Source organism: Aquarana catesbeiana, unplaced genomic scaffold (genome assembly GCF_042186555.1).
Source record: "Aquarana catesbeiana isolate 2022-GZ unplaced genomic scaffold, ASM4218655v1 unanchor225, whole genome shotgun sequence".
Taxonomy (NCBI): Eukaryota; Metazoa; Chordata; class Amphibia; order Anura; family Ranidae; genus Aquarana; species Aquarana catesbeiana.
In genome coordinates, this window is record NW_027362652.1 from 1,128,017 (window position 1) to 1,145,746 (window position 17,730).

At 45.4% G+C, this 17,730-nt stretch overlaps 2 protein-coding genes across 4 annotated transcripts in view; one reads left to right on the top strand and one right to left on the bottom strand.

Annotated features, from left to right (window-relative positions):
• Positions 1–17,730, bottom strand: part of LOC141121569 (uncharacterized) — a 121,656-nt gene that overhangs the window by 45,813 nt on the left and 58,113 nt on the right. The window lies entirely within an intron of this gene.
• On the top strand, positions 1,780–17,351 carry LOC141121559 (uncharacterized). 3 transcript variants are annotated; one of them, XM_073611192.1, is made up of 7 exons: positions 1,780–1,852; positions 11,728–11,929; positions 12,046–12,143; positions 12,226–12,453; positions 12,526–12,741; positions 12,867–13,008; positions 13,835–17,351. In XM_073611192.1, the coding sequence occupies exons 2-7, from the start codon at positions 11,845–11,847 to the stop codon at positions 14,662–14,664; spliced, it is 1,599 nt and encodes a 532-aa protein (XP_073467293.1). In that variant the 5' UTR covers positions 1,780–1,852; positions 11,728–11,844; the 3' UTR covers positions 14,665–17,351. The 3 variants fall into 3 exon arrangements, with proteins under 3 accessions (XP_073467293.1, XP_073467294.1, XP_073467295.1); XM_073611193.1 differs by having other exon boundaries at positions 12,535–12,741; XM_073611194.1 differs by lacking the exon at positions 12,526–12,741.

The following is a 17,730-nucleotide window of genomic DNA, read 5'->3' on the forward strand; positions in this document are numbered from 1 at the left end:
ACCCAGAGCTCATTACTAATAGTCAGTGTAGTGGTCCTTTACACTTGGGGAACAATAGGAGAAGGACCCCCTTATATATGCGGTCAGTGTTGTGGTCCCTTATATTGGTGACTAATAGGAGAAGGACCCCCTTATATCTGTGGTCAGTAGTGGTCCCTTACATTGATGACTAAAAGGAGAAGGACCCCCTTATATCTGTGGTCAGTAGTGGTCACTTACCTTGGTGACTAATGGGAAAATGACCCCCTTATATCAGTGATCAGTGTAATGGTCCCTTACATTGGTGACCAATGGAAGAAGTGCTGCGCAAACTGTTGGCGCTATATAAATCCTGTATAATAATTTAAAAAAAAGAAGCATCCCCTATATCAGTGGTCAGTGTAGTGGTCCCTTACATTGATGACCAATGGGAGAAGGACCCCCATTATAAAAGTGGTCAGTGTAGTGGTCTCTTACATTGGTGACCAATGGGAGAAGGACCCCCTTATATCAGTGGTCAGCTGACGTTCTTACATCGTCATCAGTAAGAAGACTGCCCCCCTTACAGATCATTGATGTCAGTTGTTACTGAGAGACAAAAATCGTTCATTGCTCAAGGAACCCCTAGAAACCTTGGGAGGAACCCTGGCTGAGAGAGGCTGGACTAGGCAGTAATATATTTCTCTCCCCCTTGGTGGGAGTAGAGATGACCCCATCTATAAGGATATATAGTACATACTCTGCCCCAGCTACATCACTGACCTAGTCTCAAAATACCAACCTACTTGTTCTCTTAGTTCTTCTCAAGACCTCCTGCTCTCTAGCTCTTTCATCACCTCCTCCCATGCTCGTCTCCAGGACTTTTCCAGAGCCTCGCCAAGCCTATGGAACTCCTTATCCCAATCTGTCCGTCTATCTCCTACTCTATTAGCTTTTAAAGATCCCTGAAAACCCCCCTCTTCAGAGAAGCCTATCCCACCCACACCTAACAACTGTATTTTCATTTTGTCCATCTGATCATCCCTCACAGCTACTACCCTTTATTCCACTTGACCCTCCCTTCTAGATTGTAAAGGGGGGTTCCAGCCGTTTTTTTTTTTTTTTTTAAAGTCAGCAGCTACAAACACTGTAGCTGCTGACTTTTAATAAGGACACTTACCTGTCCAGTGAGCCCACGATGTCGGCCCCCCCGAGGACGATCTGTCCATCGGATCGTATGCCAGCGCCGCCATCCTAACTAAGGGAAACAGGCAGTGGAGCCTTGCGGCTTCACTGCCAGTTTCCTACTGCGCACGCGCGAGCGGCGCGGCGCTCTGTGAATGGCCCCGTGGTTTTCTGGGACACACACAGTTCCCAGAAGGCAACGGGGCCGCTCATTGAGGAGCAGGACATGCCACGGAATAGGAAGAGGCAGATTAGGAAGACTGCCTAGCAACAAGGGTTTCAGGTAAATTTTTTTTTTTTTTTTAAATCTTTTTACAATTTTTGATGCTATTTTTTATTTTAGGGTGGCCCTCCACTTAAGCTCTAATGAGCAGGGCCCTCTGATCCCTCCTGAATTGTATTGTAATTGTACTGTCTTCCCCGATGTTGTAAAGCGCTGCGCAAACTGTTGGCGCTATATAAATCCTGTATAATAATAATAATAATAATAATAATACACACACAGCACAAGGCTGTGTTCACACTATGAGATGTTACATGGGGCTGCAGTTCCTTTGAGCTCCACAAGGTGGTGATCTCACTTATACCGAGATAGGGAATCTCTATGGAAGACAGGCAGGAAGTGATGTCAGGTATAAATAGTAAGTTCCGGGTGAGAGGTGAGTCGGGAGGAAGTAGTGAGAAGACGGTGGAAGTAGCAGTAGAGGAGGTAATGAGATCTTATTTTCTATTTACACCCAGTAACCCCCCCCTCTAGGGTTGCCACTTTTTCTTCAAGCCAAACCCAAACACTTTAGTGGCGCTCAGTAAATTTAAATTTTTTTTGTTTTGTTTTAGTATACACTATAGGATTGTAACCAGGGGGAGACTGACAACTCATGGGGCCCCCGGGCAATAGGAGATTATGGGGCCCCCAGGCAATAGATTATGGGGCCACACAGTGTACACACAGAATACACATACACACACTGAAAAGGTACTGGAGAGGCGTGGGAAGCTATAATCTTGGGATTTTTTAAAAAAAACACAGATTTTGACATACTGTCCCTAGCTGGCAACCCCGATGGGGCCCCTTAGTGGCATGGGGCCCTCGGGCAGTGCCCGAGTGCCCGAATGGTCAGTCCGCCCCTGATTGTAGCAGACCTGGGACACCTTTGGGCACTCCAAAGAGAATAGTAATGTGGCGCACATAGTGACCCCTCACCCTCCTGTCAAGCCCTGTTCCAAGCTACATTCCTGTCTGAATAATGTGTCCGGGTTTCAGGTGGACTGAAACCCGGACACATAATTCAAAACCCTGACTGTCCGGGTGAATCCCGGACAGGTGACAACCGTACGCCCGTCATGTCCGTCGTCCTCCTCCATAGTCACTGTGACGTCTTTTACCTCCAGCAGATGATGATACACACATATATAGTGTGGAAACCTAGATTAACCCCTTCAGGGGCAGAGCATTTACCCGCTTACAGAACCGGAACATTCTCCTCATGTTGGAGATGTGTCACCTTCTCACCTTAGCCGTCTCTTGTAACGAGGGATGAGATGCGGATTCAGGTTGTGCTGAAGTGTAAAAAAACTCAATATAAACGCTATGGACAAATAATAATAATAAATACACAGCTGCTGTGTGTATATATAACCAGCCTACAGATTGAATATCAAATACAGGATTTTGTGTATTTGATATCCACTTTGTGTGCTGAAATTTACACTTCCACACCCTTCTTCCGAAGATAAAATCCCCCCCCCTGCACACACCACCGGACCACCTCCACCTAGGGGTTGCCACTTTTTCCTCAAGCCAAACCCGAACGCTTTAGCCATGCATGGAGAAAAATTATTTTTAAGGGGGAACGCTATGGACTCTGGTGTAAAGGGGACCTCTGATGTAAGGGGGTTCCTGCTCACCAAACCTCTGACTTACATCAGAGTTCCCAGCTGTCACGGAACGTCCCACACTCCGCTTGAGTGCTTCCGTCAGTCTACCGCTTCCTAAGTTCTGGAACACGAGTCCAATGGATCTGGCTATAGGAACCCCAAGAACTAGACAACACCAGTCTTGGAGTACATCAGAACTACTCTTTATTTGAGATCTCCCACACATTTATACACCAGGATGACTCAAAGCTAACCTAATTAACATGAGCTCCAATAGGAGTCGTCCCGTCTCCTACATTGTATAGAGGACAATGTGATCAGCTCATTCAATTTACACACATTACCATAAACATCAACACAGGGTTAATTAGAACAAACAACAATGAGTTGAATACCCTTAGAACCTAGACTAAACTTATTTACATTAAACACATTATAGCTGACATCAGACAGGTGAGTGAAGTTGATGACATTAGCATCTCCTCACAGGATGTGTCCCAACGGAATGAATCCATTGAAAATCCAGGGCCCATAATCAAAAGGCAACAGGCTTGCATACAGTCCTCTCCAACAGCCTCTGTTCTGGCTAGGTCTGTGACACCAGCATTCCCCCTTAAATTAGGGTTCCCATCAGCCCCCCTTACACATAGCTCCCAACTGTCCCTGATTTGGAGCAATGTCCCTCTGTCCCTCATTCCTCCTCATTTGTCCCTCATTCTGGTCAGATCTATATAGTTGTATATAAAATGCACTTTTTATCTTTCAAAAAGTGTTTCCCAGCGCTAAACCTTTCATCCCATTTCGAAATGGCTGCATTTTTAAAAATGTAAAAGCAACTATAAAGGTAATGTAGTGGTTAAAAAAAGTCCTTGTGGATTTAATTAACTTTTTTTTTGGTTAATTCTCCTTTAAGGGGGTGTGTCAGGGGGGCGTGTCCTATGCCTACATATGTTTGCAAATAGGTGTCCCTCATTCCCATCTCAAAATTTTGGGAGCTATGCTTACATCAGAGTCCACACGGCACTCCTTACATCTGAGTCCCCCTTACCTTAGTGTACTCACTCACGTGGAGGCAGGAGAGAGAAGGAAAGGGGGGGGGGAGACTTCAGTCACAGACACTGGATGGTGTGCTCACTCACTCAAGGATGGAGGCTCAGACATCGACACCTTTCACAATGTATCTGCCGGTTGAGCTTCAAACTTCCAGCCCACACATCCCTTTCCTGAGGCACAGCATGCCAGGGATTGAAGTGTGGGTGGGCAGACAGAGGTGTAGGGGCGGGAGGAGGAGGAGGAGCAGATCAAGCCTTCTCTCCTCTCCTGTCCGTGTATGGGGGATGGGGCCCGTGTGCACACCTATGCATTCGGCGGTTGTGGTACCCGGTTACTTGGGGAGCCACAGTCCTTTCTGAATATCGTGTCCGGGTTTCAGGTGGTCTGAAACCCGGACACACAATTTGAAACCAGACAAGATTGAGCGTCCGAAAAAAAATCCATGGATTTTGTTGTCGGAATGTCTGACCGTGTGTACGCGGCATAAGAGCGGCAAGGATGTGGAATTCCCTTCCACAGGCGGTGGTCTCAGCGGGGAGCATCGATAGTTTCAAGAAACTATTAGATAATCACCTGAATGACCACAATATACAGGGATATGTAATGTAATACTGACACATAATCACACACATAGGTTGGACTTGATGGACTTGTGTCTTTTTTTCAACCTCACCTACTATGTAACTATGTAGTAAGCCTAGAATTCCATGGGCCCCGGAAGGAACACGAGCAAAGATGGATGCGGCCTGCAGCGGGGACGACGCATGTTTCATTTGCATGTAAGTGTCACATAATGTGCTAGTATGTGATGCATACTAGCACATTATGACTTTACTTTGCAGGGAAGAAAATAGGGGGGAAAAAAAACTACAGAGTTTACTTCCTCTTTAATCACTTCCCACCTGCGCTATAGCCGAAAGACCGCTAAAGCGCAGGCTTACTTTGATGGGAGGCAAACCGGCTGCCGCACCGGACAACAAGGCTTGCTATTCTGCTTTTTTATGTAAGTGCATTACTTTTTTATCTTTAACTGCTTCAATACCGGGCATTTTCACCCCCTTCCTTCCCAGACCAATTTTTTAGTTTTCAGCGCTGTCGCACTTTAAACGACAATTGCGCGGTCGTGCTACGTTGCACCCAAACAAAATTGACGTCCTTCCCCCCCCCCCCACAAATAGAGCTTTTCTTTTGGCGGTATTTGATCAACTCTGCGTTTTTTATTTTTTGCGCTATAAACAAAAGAAGAGCGACAATTTTGAAAAAAAAACACAATATTTTTTACTTTTTTGCTATAATAAATATCCCCGTTTTTTTTAAAAAAAAAACAAATTTTTTCCTCAGGTTAGGCCGATACGTATTCTTCTACATATTTTTGGTAAAAAAAAAAAAATCGCAATAAGCGTATATCGATTGGTTTGCGCAAAAGTTATAGCGTCTACAAAATACGGGATAGATTTATGGCATTTTTAAAAAAAAATTATTTATTTTTTTTACTAGTAATGGCGGTGATCTGCGATTTTTTTTTTTCCGTGACTGCGACATTATGGCGGACACATCGGACACTTTTGACACATTTTTGGGACCATTTACATTTATACAGCGATCAGTGCTATAAAATTGCATTGATTACTGTAAAAAATGTGACGGGCAGGGAAGGGGTTAACCACTAGGGGGAGACGAGGGGTTAAATATGTTTCCTAAGGGAGTGTTTCTAACTGTAGGGGGAGGGGACTCACAAGGGGAGGAGACCGATCAGTGTTCCTCTGTACTGGGAACACAGATCGCTCTCCTCTCACCTGACAGGACGTGGATCTCTATGTTTACACACACAGATCCACGGTCCTGCTCGGTTAGCAGGCAATTGCGGGTGCCCGGCGGACATCGCGGCCGCCGGGCACACGCACCGGGTCCCGAGCAACACAGCGGGTGCGCGCCCCCCCAGACGGCCGGGAAGCCCAGGACGTCATATGACGGCCACCCAGGATGGGAGATCCCATCTGCGGCCGTCGTTTGACTATGGGCGGGTATTGAAGTGGTTAATAAACAAGAAGATTTTACACTATGGAGCGTTTTTTTTTCTCTTTCTGCGGTGATTAAATACCACCAAAAGAAAGCTCTATTTGTGTGAAAAAAGGACAAAAATGTCATATGGGTACAGTGTTGCATGACTGAGTAATTGTCATTCAAAGTGTGAGAGCACCGAAAGCTGAAAATTGGTCTGGTTAGGAAGGGGGTTTAAGTGCCCAGTGGTCAAGTGGTTAATCATTCTCAATTTGTACACTTTTGTTAATTTTTCTACTCACTAGGTATATGACTGTTCATTTGATTGGTCAGTGTATGATGACACAAATTCACTTATATGTTTAGCGCGATTCTAGGTTTTTAAATTTTTAAATTAAGGTAAAAGATGCCCCACCTCTTTTCCTACCCGCCCCCATCCCTACCTGGCTCCTGTCACCATTCCAGCGCTGTTCTGGCTGCGGCCCCACTCTCCTCACTTCCTGGACTCACAGAAGAAACGGAGGGCAGACATAGGCTCCTGCTGCTGTCAGTCAAACTCATGTGAGAAGGAAGTAGTGGCGTCATTTTCCGACGCTGTGTATGTCTAGGTGCAGCACGCGTGTCTCCATAGCAACAAGCTTGCTAAGAAGGGAGGAGTGGACAGTGCCGACGGGGGGGGGGGGGGGGGTGGAATCTGCAGATGAGCAGGAAAGGGACTGTTCTATGCAATATAATTGCATAGAGGTGGTAAGTATAACTTTTTTTTTTTTATTTTGACGAAAAAAAAAAATCCCATGCGATCACTTTAACCACTTGGGCAAATGGGCGTACCTGTACATCCACTTTAATTGGCGGGTCAAGCGCCGCGTACATCGTGACCGTGCCCGCGGGTCCCGCGGACTCGATGTCCGCCGGTGTCCCGCGGACTCGATGTCCGCCGGTGTCCCGCGATCGTGTCACGGAGCCGCAGAACGGGAAGATGCCTATATGTAAACAGGGCATTTCCCCGTTCTGCCTAGTGACATGACAGGGATCTACTGTTCCCTGTCATCGGGAGCAGTGGTCGCTGTCATGTGAGTGGTAGCCCCTCCCACCCACAGTTAGAATCACTCCCTAGGACACACTTAACCCCTTGATCGCCCCCTAGTGTTAACCCCTTCCCTGCCAGTGTCATTTACACAGTCATCAGTGCATTTTTATAGCACTGATCGCTGTATAAATGACAATGGTCCCAAAATAGTGTCAAAAGTGTCCGATGTGTCCGCCATAATGTCGCAGCCATGATAAAAATCGCAGATCGCCGCCATTACTAATAAAAAAAATAAATAAATAAAAATGCCATAAAACCAACCCCATATTGTGTAGACGCTATAACTTTTGCGCAAACCAATCAATATACGCTTATTGCATTACTTTTTTTTTCTTACCAAAAATATGTAGAAGAATACATATCGGCCTAAACTGAGGAAAAAAAATGTTTTTTTTTATATATTTTTGGGGGATATTACAGCAAAAAGTAAAAAATATTGTTTTTTTTTTTCAAAATTGTCGCTCTTTTTTTGTTTTTTTGTTTATAGCGCAAAAAATAAAAACCGCAGAGGTGACCAAATACCACCAAAAGAAAGCTCTATTTGTGGGGAAAAAAAAGGACGTCAATTTTTTGTTTTGGTACAACGTCGCACGACCACGCAATTATCAGTGCCAAATCGCAAAAATGTGCTCTGGTCAGGAAGGGGGTAAATCCTTCCGGGGCTGAAGCGGTTAAGCATAAAAAAATGAAAGTAACATAAAACAAATAAAAACACACCAAAGCATTTTAATCCCGCCTCCACATTCATGCACATAAGGTCTTAAATGTAATCAGTGCACCTGTATTAGAGCATAAATAGTGTGCCACACGTAACGGCCATCATTGTGCATGTCTGAGTGATCACCGTAAATCTAGGGTCATCGTTCACGATTATCTCTAAACCGATGACCTGCAAAGGCTTTCCGAAGCCCTTTTGGGTATTGAAGTTAGACGTGATTTCGTGGGCGCCCTCAATTTTAAGGTTTGACATGTTTGGCATCTTTGATATGTTACAGAAAAATTGGGTATTATATTGTGTTTGTGTGCATTAGAATTCAGTTGAGTGTACTGTTACAAAAAAACATGCATTTAATAACCTATTGAGCAAAAAATTAATGCAACGTAAACATTTGCAACTGGTGCCTTTTTATTCCATAGGGCCTCTGTTTTCTGAAAAAAATATATCATTGCGGTGGTGTTAGGCATTTTATTAGCAAGTAATGCATATTTTAATGTGTGTGTGTAAAAAAACAAAAAATAAAAAAAAATAAAAATAAAAATAATAAAAAAATTGCCCTGGACTTTAAGTTATTATCAAAGATCTTGTAGTTGAAACGGACCAATTGGGCGACCCACCTCTGCCCCTAGTTTGGTCGTTTCCAGGTAGGCAAGAGATTTTTATCCGCGAAGACTTCTATTTCTTTGCCCATGAGATACGCCGCCAACTTCTCTGCGATGGCCCACACCAGGACCAGCAATTCCAGCTTGAAGGAGCTGTAGTTATGGGGGTTTCGCTCTGTGGGCCGCAGGCTACAGCTGGCGTAGGCGATTACTCATTTGCATCCTTCTTGCTCTTGGGTCAGGATAGCCACCAGGACTTGTAGGCATCAGTGTATAGAAGGGCTTTGAGTAGTTGGCATAGGCCAGCAGGAGAGCCAACGTTAGGTTTTGTTTGAGGACTTAAAAGGGCTTTTGTTCCCACCACTGGGACTGTATGGAGGGTGAGGGCTCCTTTTTCTGTGTCGTCTGGCTGCTCAATGGCTGGGTGAGAGGTGCGTCAATTTGCATGAACTTGGGAATGAACCTATGGTAGTATCCTACTAGCCCTAGGAAAGAGTGTAGCTCAGTAAGAGTCATTTGGGGGTGACAGTCCTACACCGCCTGGACCTTATCTGGATCTGGGGAGACCCCTCCCGCATCTACAATGTACCCCAGGTATTGGATTTGGACTGACATCAAGCGGCACTGGCTAGGTTTAAGCTTCAAGAGTTATTGCATTAAGCGGATGAACACCCAGTTTAGATGTTGGATATGATCTTCAAATGACTTGGAGAAGATTGTGATGTCATCAATATAGACTAACACAGTCTTGAAGTGGAAGTCACCCAAACACCTTTCCATCAGCCGCTGGAACATTACTCAGCCTGAAGGGCATACAATTTAATTCAAATAGGTCCAGGGTTGTGATAAAGGTAGTCTTTTCACAGTCTTGTTCCCTTACCAGTACTTGCCAGTAGCCGCCCGCCAGGTCAAGCATCGAGAAAAATTTAGCTTGGTCCAGTGCCATTAGTGATTCCTCCACCCTGGGTAGTGGTTAGGCATCCCGATGGGTGCAGGCATTTACCTTGCAATAGTCCACACAAAACCGCAGGCTCCCGTATTTTTTGTGCACTAGGACAACCGGAGTGGCCCATGGGCTATTGGGCTGTGGCTCTCTCGGATGACCCCACCCTGTAGCATGTTACAGATCAAGTCCTTAACCTCCTGGCAAAGTGCTGGGGGAATGTGTGGGTACCACTCCTGGATGGGTGGAGCATCCCCCGTATCAATGTGATGGTCTATTGCAGTGATGGCGAACCTTGGCAGATGTTTTGGAACTACATTTCCCATGATGCCTAACTACACTGAGGAGTGCATGAGCATCATGGGAAATGTAGTTCCAAAACATCTGGGGTGCCAAGGTTCGCCATCACTGGTCTATTGCCTCCGTGAAGCCATAATCCCCTGGGCTGGTTGCAAATACCAGCAGGTGTTTTTCCAGTATCTGATGACGAAGTCACTGTTGAGAAAAAGGGATAGTACAGAAGGGAATCGCCAATTCTTCTAGCAGCAGTCTGTATTGCTTGTCATTTAGAGAGGACATGGCGGCCTGTAACGGGGTGCTAACAGCTTAAACTCCTGGCTGGGCCCGGAAGATGCAATAAACGAGAGCCACGTAGAGATCTGCAACGGTGGTGTGGTTGGGGAGTGGGATCAGGGAGGTTCCCAAGTTGGTAAGCTGGACCAGCACTTTCCCCTTATGAACATGGAATGAGGTACGGGCTGTCCACTCCCCCGGTACCCCTAATCCTACCATTACCATAGCCCCTTGCAGCTTCTTTTGGGCCCTGACAGGAAGGGAGCAGACTATCTCTTGGAGGAGAGCCAGGACCAACTTTTGTTTGGGCGTGTGAGGACAACCCCCACCCGTTCAGGCTGTCTCTTAACTGCTCGCTGTTAGGCCTCGAAGGCTTGAATCACGTTAAGCCAGACCGCCCACAGGCCACAGCACTGTGCACACCATTCTGAATGCTCACATTTGGCCAGCAAACAAGGCAAGTCCAAGTCCTTCTAAACATTCATGCCCAAGAGAATGGGTACTGGGAGCTCACCTGGCAGCGAGTCACCACGACCCCCACCTGGTCTTCTATTTGTATCTTCATCCAAGTGATGCCTTCAACTAAGATGGACAGGTTGTTGGCTGCCTTTAGGGACAGCCAGAAGGGGTCCTCCTGTTCCCACGCCACCACCTCCACTACCATATCATTGAAAGAGAATGAAGGTTGTGCTTTTATTCGTTCCTGCAGGGCTCTCCCAACAGGCCCGGCCTTCATTCCCACAACAAACTGGTCCCTCCAGTAATCTGTCTGAGGCAGTGTTGTTGGCACAGCTGTGTACATCCATTTCTAGGCATTTTAACAGGTTTTGGAGGGCTACTGCGAAGCGAGTGAGGCTTTTATCTTCTTGCTGCCTGCGAATGAAAAACCTCCACATTAAAGTGGGGTTCCACCCAAAAAACAAAAATACCTGTAAAAATTCTAAAAAAAAAAAACAAAAAAACATTTGGATATTTTTTTTTTTTTTCACTTACCTCTAAATGCCTGTTGCTAGGTGGTCCCTCGTAGTCTGCCTGTTCCTTTGCCTGGGCTGGTGACATCACTTCCCCCCAGGCACAGGAAGGGGTCAGCTCTGCTCCCTCCCTCCTGTCAATCATCTGGGACCCATTACAGGTCCCAGGTGATTGAGCGGCCAATCACGGCGCGCGGCGCCGCTCACGCATGCGCAGTGGGTGCCAGGCTGTGAAGCCACAGCCCGGCGCCCACAGTTGAAATGCCGGCGCCGACGAGCGGAGGGGGGGGACGAGCGGGGCTTTGATCCCCCGCATCGCTGGACCCAGGGACAGGTAAGTGTCCAATTAAAAGTCAGCAGCTGCAGTATTTGTAGCTGCTGACTTTTAATTTTTTTTTTTTTTTTTTTGACGGCCCCCCTGGGTGGAACTCCTCTTTAACTCCGGGACTGTCACATTTTCTCCAAAATCTGTTTTAGGTCTAACCGGGTGTCCTCGGGCAGCACCATCACTGTTTAACGGGCATCATCCTCCAGGGAGTTAATGGGCAGCTCTGCAATCAGCCGGGCAAGAACCTGATGCATTATACCTTGATGTGGCGCAATACAATAAAATAAAATAAATGTCCCCTAATCAAAACAAACCATCAACATTTTTATAAACGGGAATTCAATGTCCATAAATTGCAATCATATTTTTTATGATGAAAGTTCTCCACTGTTCTGTGAAATTCTTAATCGCTTCCACTTCTTTTCAGGGTAACCCGTGCAATGCATGCAACCACCCAGTGCTCATATAAACGCTCACCTTATTGCACTGACCTTAATGTTAAATCACGACTATAAGGTGTCAGACTGTCACTGTCTATTTCTCCATGGAGGAGTGGGAGTATTTAGAAGGACACAAGGATCTCTACAAGGACGTCATGATGGACAATCAGCCGCCCCTCACATCACCGGGTAAGAGGAGACTTTATTGTAAAGGAGAGAGCAGTACGGAGGGTCCACCTAGATCCCCCATCATCTGATAAACACATAGAAACAATGTATTCAGTCAGTGTGTGTGTTTCCTACAGATGGATCCAGTAATGGGAACCCACCAGAGAGATGTCCCCGTCCTCTGTATTCCCTGGTTTCCACACAGGAAGATCACACCATCCCTCACCATCATCAGGTAGTTGAGGAACAATCACTGGTATCATTAGGATCTATACATTATCTGCATTGTTACAATTGATGTAATTTTTATTATTCAGAGTGGAAACATGAGAGATTTTAAAGTTGAGGTTAAAGAAGAGATAAAAGAGGAGGAGGATGAGGATGGGGTGATGGAGAAGTCAGAGTCTCTAAAAGTACACGAACATCTGTACCCGGACACCATGGTGGAGACATCCAGCTACATAAACCCACCAGAGAGATGTCCCCGTCCTCTGTATTCCCGGGATTCCACAAAGGAAGGTCACACCATCCCTCACCATCATCAGGTAGATGATTGACAATCGCTGGTAGTTGCAATTTATACAGAAGTATATTTGTTACAATGAATGTTTTATTAGATCTTTCAGAGTGGAAATCTCAGGGATGATAATATTGTTGTTAAAGAAGAGTATAAAGAGGAGGATGAGGAGTATGGAGTGATGGAGGAGTTTTCAGAAAGACACAAGAATATGATGGAGCCACCTAATACCAGGAACCCACCGGAAAGATGTCCCCGTCCTCTGTATTCCCGGGATTACACACAGGAAGATCACACCATCCCTCACTGTTACAAGGTTGGTGGGACAGAACTTTCAGAACATGGACTTTTGGAGACGATGTGTGAATTTTTTTAATTTGATGTCACAATATTAGATCCTAAATTTTACAGATTATATTTTCCATTCTTCTCTTGGTTTAGGGTGAAGATCTGATAGATGTAAAAGTTGAGGTTAAAGCAGAAGAAGAAGAGACGTATGTGAGGGATGATCAGCAGTCTATGGAGGAGGATGGAATAACGGGGACATTTAAAGAGGAGGACACTGCTACAGAGATCAGCACAGGTGGGTCATTAACACTAAATACATTCCTCCACCCATACTGTTCACTGATTGGGGCAAGGACTGGGCGATTATCAGCCTGTAACACCCTGGTCAATTTCCATGAGTTCCCTGTCTTGCACATCCCAGGGTTACATGCTGTAATGTTTGCTGGCTGTGCCGGGCGGAGGGATATGTCTGTATAGTCTCAGATCCAAGTCACTGAGTGCAGTCTCAGGAGATGGTAGGCAGCGGTGTGGGACCTCCAGGAAAATTTTACACAACCACTGCTTACTGAATACCAAAATTAGGAGTCTTAATACTTGTAACCCCTGTATCATATACACTGTCTTGTACATTACATAATTCTGATACTATATTGTCCTAAATGTATGTTTTATAGTCCGAACATCTGCCCACTGGTGGTAAAGAGCAGGATCAGTCCAGTTTTCATCTTGATTGTTCTCCCCCCCATCCTCACTCTCTGACCTCTGGTGGGGCTCAGCTGCGCTGTTATTCATGGACTAAATCATGGACTGAATAAAGAAGTGCAGGACTTCTTGTGTTGGGAAGATGGCAATGAGTGATAGAGGGGGTGGGGACACTCATCCTATAATCCCCTCATCACTGTCACTCTATAAAAGACAGTTCTCGTTGTTTCCTCACTCTCTGACTAAGGTCCATGAATAAAGAAATGAACTTGTAGGAGATCAGAGGACCCATTTACTAGTTACCTTGAGGGGGGAATTGTAAGATCCTCAGAGACAAAGCTGTCTGATGTGGGCGGAGTCCTGGTTTAGGGGAACCAATCTGCTCATGTCTAGTAATAATCTTTTTATTTCTATTTTAGTAGATGGACGGGAGATGAGGAAAACCTCAGAGGATTGTCTCACTTTGTCTCCAGACTGTAAAGTAGAAGATGAGGACATCACACAGTATAGTCCAGGAGAAAACCCAACTACCTCAAATGTTCATCCGGCACCACACAGTGTAGATGGACCATCGTATTCCTCTTATCCTGAGGAACCTCAGACTGTGAGGGACGGTGCCGTCCTTCCAACAGAGAAGAGGTTTTCCTGTTCTGAGTGCGGGAAGTGTTTTCGTTTGAAATCCTATCTTAGTATTCATAAAAGAACTCACACAGGTGAGAAGCCGTATTCCTGTCCTGAGTGCGGGAAATATTTTTCAAAGAAGTCTAATCTTCACATACATCAGAGATTTCACACGGGAGAGAAGCTGCATTCCTGTCCAGAGTGCGGGAGATGTTTTGTAAATACATCACATCTTGCTGTACATACACAACGGTCTCACACAGGTGAGAAGCCATATTCCTGTCCTGAGTGTGGGAAACGTTTTATACGAAAATCAGATTTTGTCATACATCAGCGGTCTCACACAGGGGAGAAGCCATATTTCTGTCCTGAATGTGGGAAACGTTTTTCACAGAAGTCATATCTTTACAAACATCAGAGATTGCACACAGGGGAAAAGCCGTATTCCTGCCCTGAATGCGGAAAATGTTTTTCACAGAACTCCAGTCTTAACAGACATCAGCGGTCTCACACGGGGGAAAAGCCATATTCCTGTCCTGAGTGTGGGAAATGTTTTTCAAGGAAGACCTATCTTGACACACATCAAAGATCTCACACGGGGGAGAAGCCACTTTCCTGTCCTAAATGAAGGAATTGTTCCTCACTGAAGTCCTGTCTTCCTGTACATCAGGGATCCCACACAACCCTTGAGGTGTATTAGTGCCTTGGGTGTGGGAAATGTCTTCTATATGAATGTTGCTGGACATCACAGGTCTCATGTGGGGAAGAAGCACACCCTGATATACACCTCAGATGGTTGATCTTCATCACGTAAGAAACCATTCATAAGGACCTATTTTATCACTCTCAATGACTCCCTCTCAATCAGTCCTCATCAAATTTTTCATACTTTTAACTCTTTACTTCATTCTTCTGTGCCTCAACCCACTAACTCACTCACTGGAGATTGCAAATAACTTCAAAAAGAAGATTGATAACATTTGTAAAGAGACATCTGCTAACATTCCATGTCTACATGCACACTCAATACTCTCCTTGTTTAATCCTGCTAATATAAAGGAAGTCACTAAACTTCTTTCTAATGCCCATCTAACCATCTCTCTCTGGACTCCATTCCCTTGCAAATATTATGGTCACCCTCTTGCTCTATCTTACCCCTTGTAACTCACTTCTTCAATCTCTCCCTCTCTACTGGCTTCTTCTCCATCCCTATAAAGCATGTAGTGGTCCCCCCATACTTAAAAAGCCCTTTCTAGAACTCACCAATCTTAACAACCGAAGACTAATCTCCTTGCTCCCTTTTCCCCCCCAAACTCCTTGATCGCCTGGTCTACAACCACCTGAACTTCCACCTCATTGAGAATAACCTTCTTGGTCCCCTTCAGTCTGGATTTCGCCCTCAACACTACACAGAAACTACTTTCCTTAAATTCACAAACAACTTACTAACGGCTAAAACCAAGGGTTACTATTCTGTATTCTAAAGCCCCATACACACTATTAGAATTTCTGCAGATTTATGTCTTCAGATTTACCAAAACCAAGGGCCTGCCTAATTGCATACAAATTGAAACTCTTAAGGTTTTACCTCATATTATATGGTTTTGGTAAATCTGAAGAAAATCTAATAGTGTGTATGGGGTCTTACACTTGAACCTCTCTGCTGTTTTTTATGAAGTTGACCACCCCCTCCGTCTCAAAAAACTCTATTCCCTTGGTCTTCTTGACAGTACTTTTTTTGGTTCTTATCTTGCCTATCTCACTGCACCTTTTAGTGTTACTTACAACTCTACCTCCTCCCTTCCTATACCTGTGGGGTCCCCCAAGGTTCTGTCCCCCGGACCTCTCCTATTCTCGCTCTACACCTCCTCCTTAGGTCAGCTGATACAATTTCTATGCTGATGACACCCAAATCTGTCTTTCTACCCCTCAGCTCACCCCATCAGTCTCCTCATGCATTACTAATTTACTAACACATACAGTATCAATATGGATGTCACACCACTTGTTTTCAAACTCTATCCATCCAAAGCTGAGTTCATAATATTTCTTTCCGGAACTTCTCTGTCAAGTTTGATGGCACAACTATTAAGTCCATCACTGAATGGCAGGGTGCTAGGTGTAACCCTGGACTCCAGAACTCTCTCCTTTTGATCCCACATCCAATCGCTGTCTAAATCATGCCATCTCAACCTCTGCAACATCTCCAAAATACGCCCCTTGCTAACCAATGACACCACAAACTCCCTGGTCATCTCTCACCTCAACTACTGCAACTCCCTTCTCATTGGCTACACTTTACATAGACTATCCCCACTTCAGTCCATCATGAATGCTGCTGCCAGACTCATCCACCTTACCAACCGTTTAGTGTCTACTACTCCTCTCTACCAATCCCTTCACTGGCTTCCGCAAACAAATTAAATTTAAAATAATAACAACAACTTCCAAAGCCATCCACAACTCTGCCCCCAGCTACATCACCAATCTCATCTTATAATATCACCCAAACTGTTCAAGACCTCCTGCTTTCTAGATCCCTCATCACCCTTTCTTGTGATCGCCTTCAGGACTTCTCCAAAGCCTTTGCCATCCTCTGGAACTCCTTACCCCAATCTGTCTGACTATCTCCTACTATATCTACCTTCAGGTGATCCCTGAAAACCCAACTCATTAGCGAGGCCTAATCTGCATCCACGCAACAACTAAACTTTATTTTCTCTATCGGCTCATCCCCTACAGTTATTACCTGTTTATCCTCCTATTTAGATTGTAAGCTCTAACGAGCAGGGTCCTATAATACAGTAGGATTTAGAACTGTACTGTCTGCCTTTTAGCTTGTAAGTTGTTGCGGCTATATAAATCCTGTATGTAGGCAGGTTGTTATTTAGCCTAGTTAGTTGCTGGCCCAGGACAAGAGGATAGGCATTAATGCCTTTCCCGGTTATTTTGCTTGGTGGGTTTCTTTAGGTCTGACCCACTGATCCTGTGTCATTAAAGAGGGACAGTGGTCTGGAGCAGAGAGCCCCTGTGCCCGGAGGGGAGAGAGTCAGAGAATTGCACCCATGAGGTGTGAAGGAACGTCACCTGCTGCTGCCGTCATGTAGAAGGTCGTTGGGGCCTGGGGGTTCGCTCCTCAAGACACCAGCTATTGGAGAATACCAACTAATGGACCTTCTAAAACATGGACTCTCTACTTTTGCTGTTATGCCGGAGTTAAGATTGGGGCCGTAGGGAAGGAACTGTTTCTTGAGCTTTGGAACTCTCTGATGTTTTGTACCTTTTTCTACGTAAAGCTTTTAATTTCGCTTTCTACCTGGTCTGAAGTTATTCAAAGGAGTGCAATGCAAGTAACCGGCACACATGGTCTACACTTTGGGTCACTGTACACATTGGGGTAGAAAGACATTGGTATAAGGAGGTGATACAGTGTGAAGTATAAGCCAGTGGTTACCAAGGATAACGAAGGTTTCACATGCAGCCTGTTGTTAACCACTTGCCGACCGCGGCACAATGGCAGTGGTGGGCAAATGGGCATACCTGTATGTCCCCTTTAATTGGCGGGGCTAGCGCTCACCTGCCGCGTACAGCGTGACCGAGCCCATGAATCGCCGGTCTCCTGGCGAGCGTGTCACGGAGCTGCAGAACGGGGAAATGCCTATGTAAACAAGGCGTTTCCCTGTTCTGCCTTGTG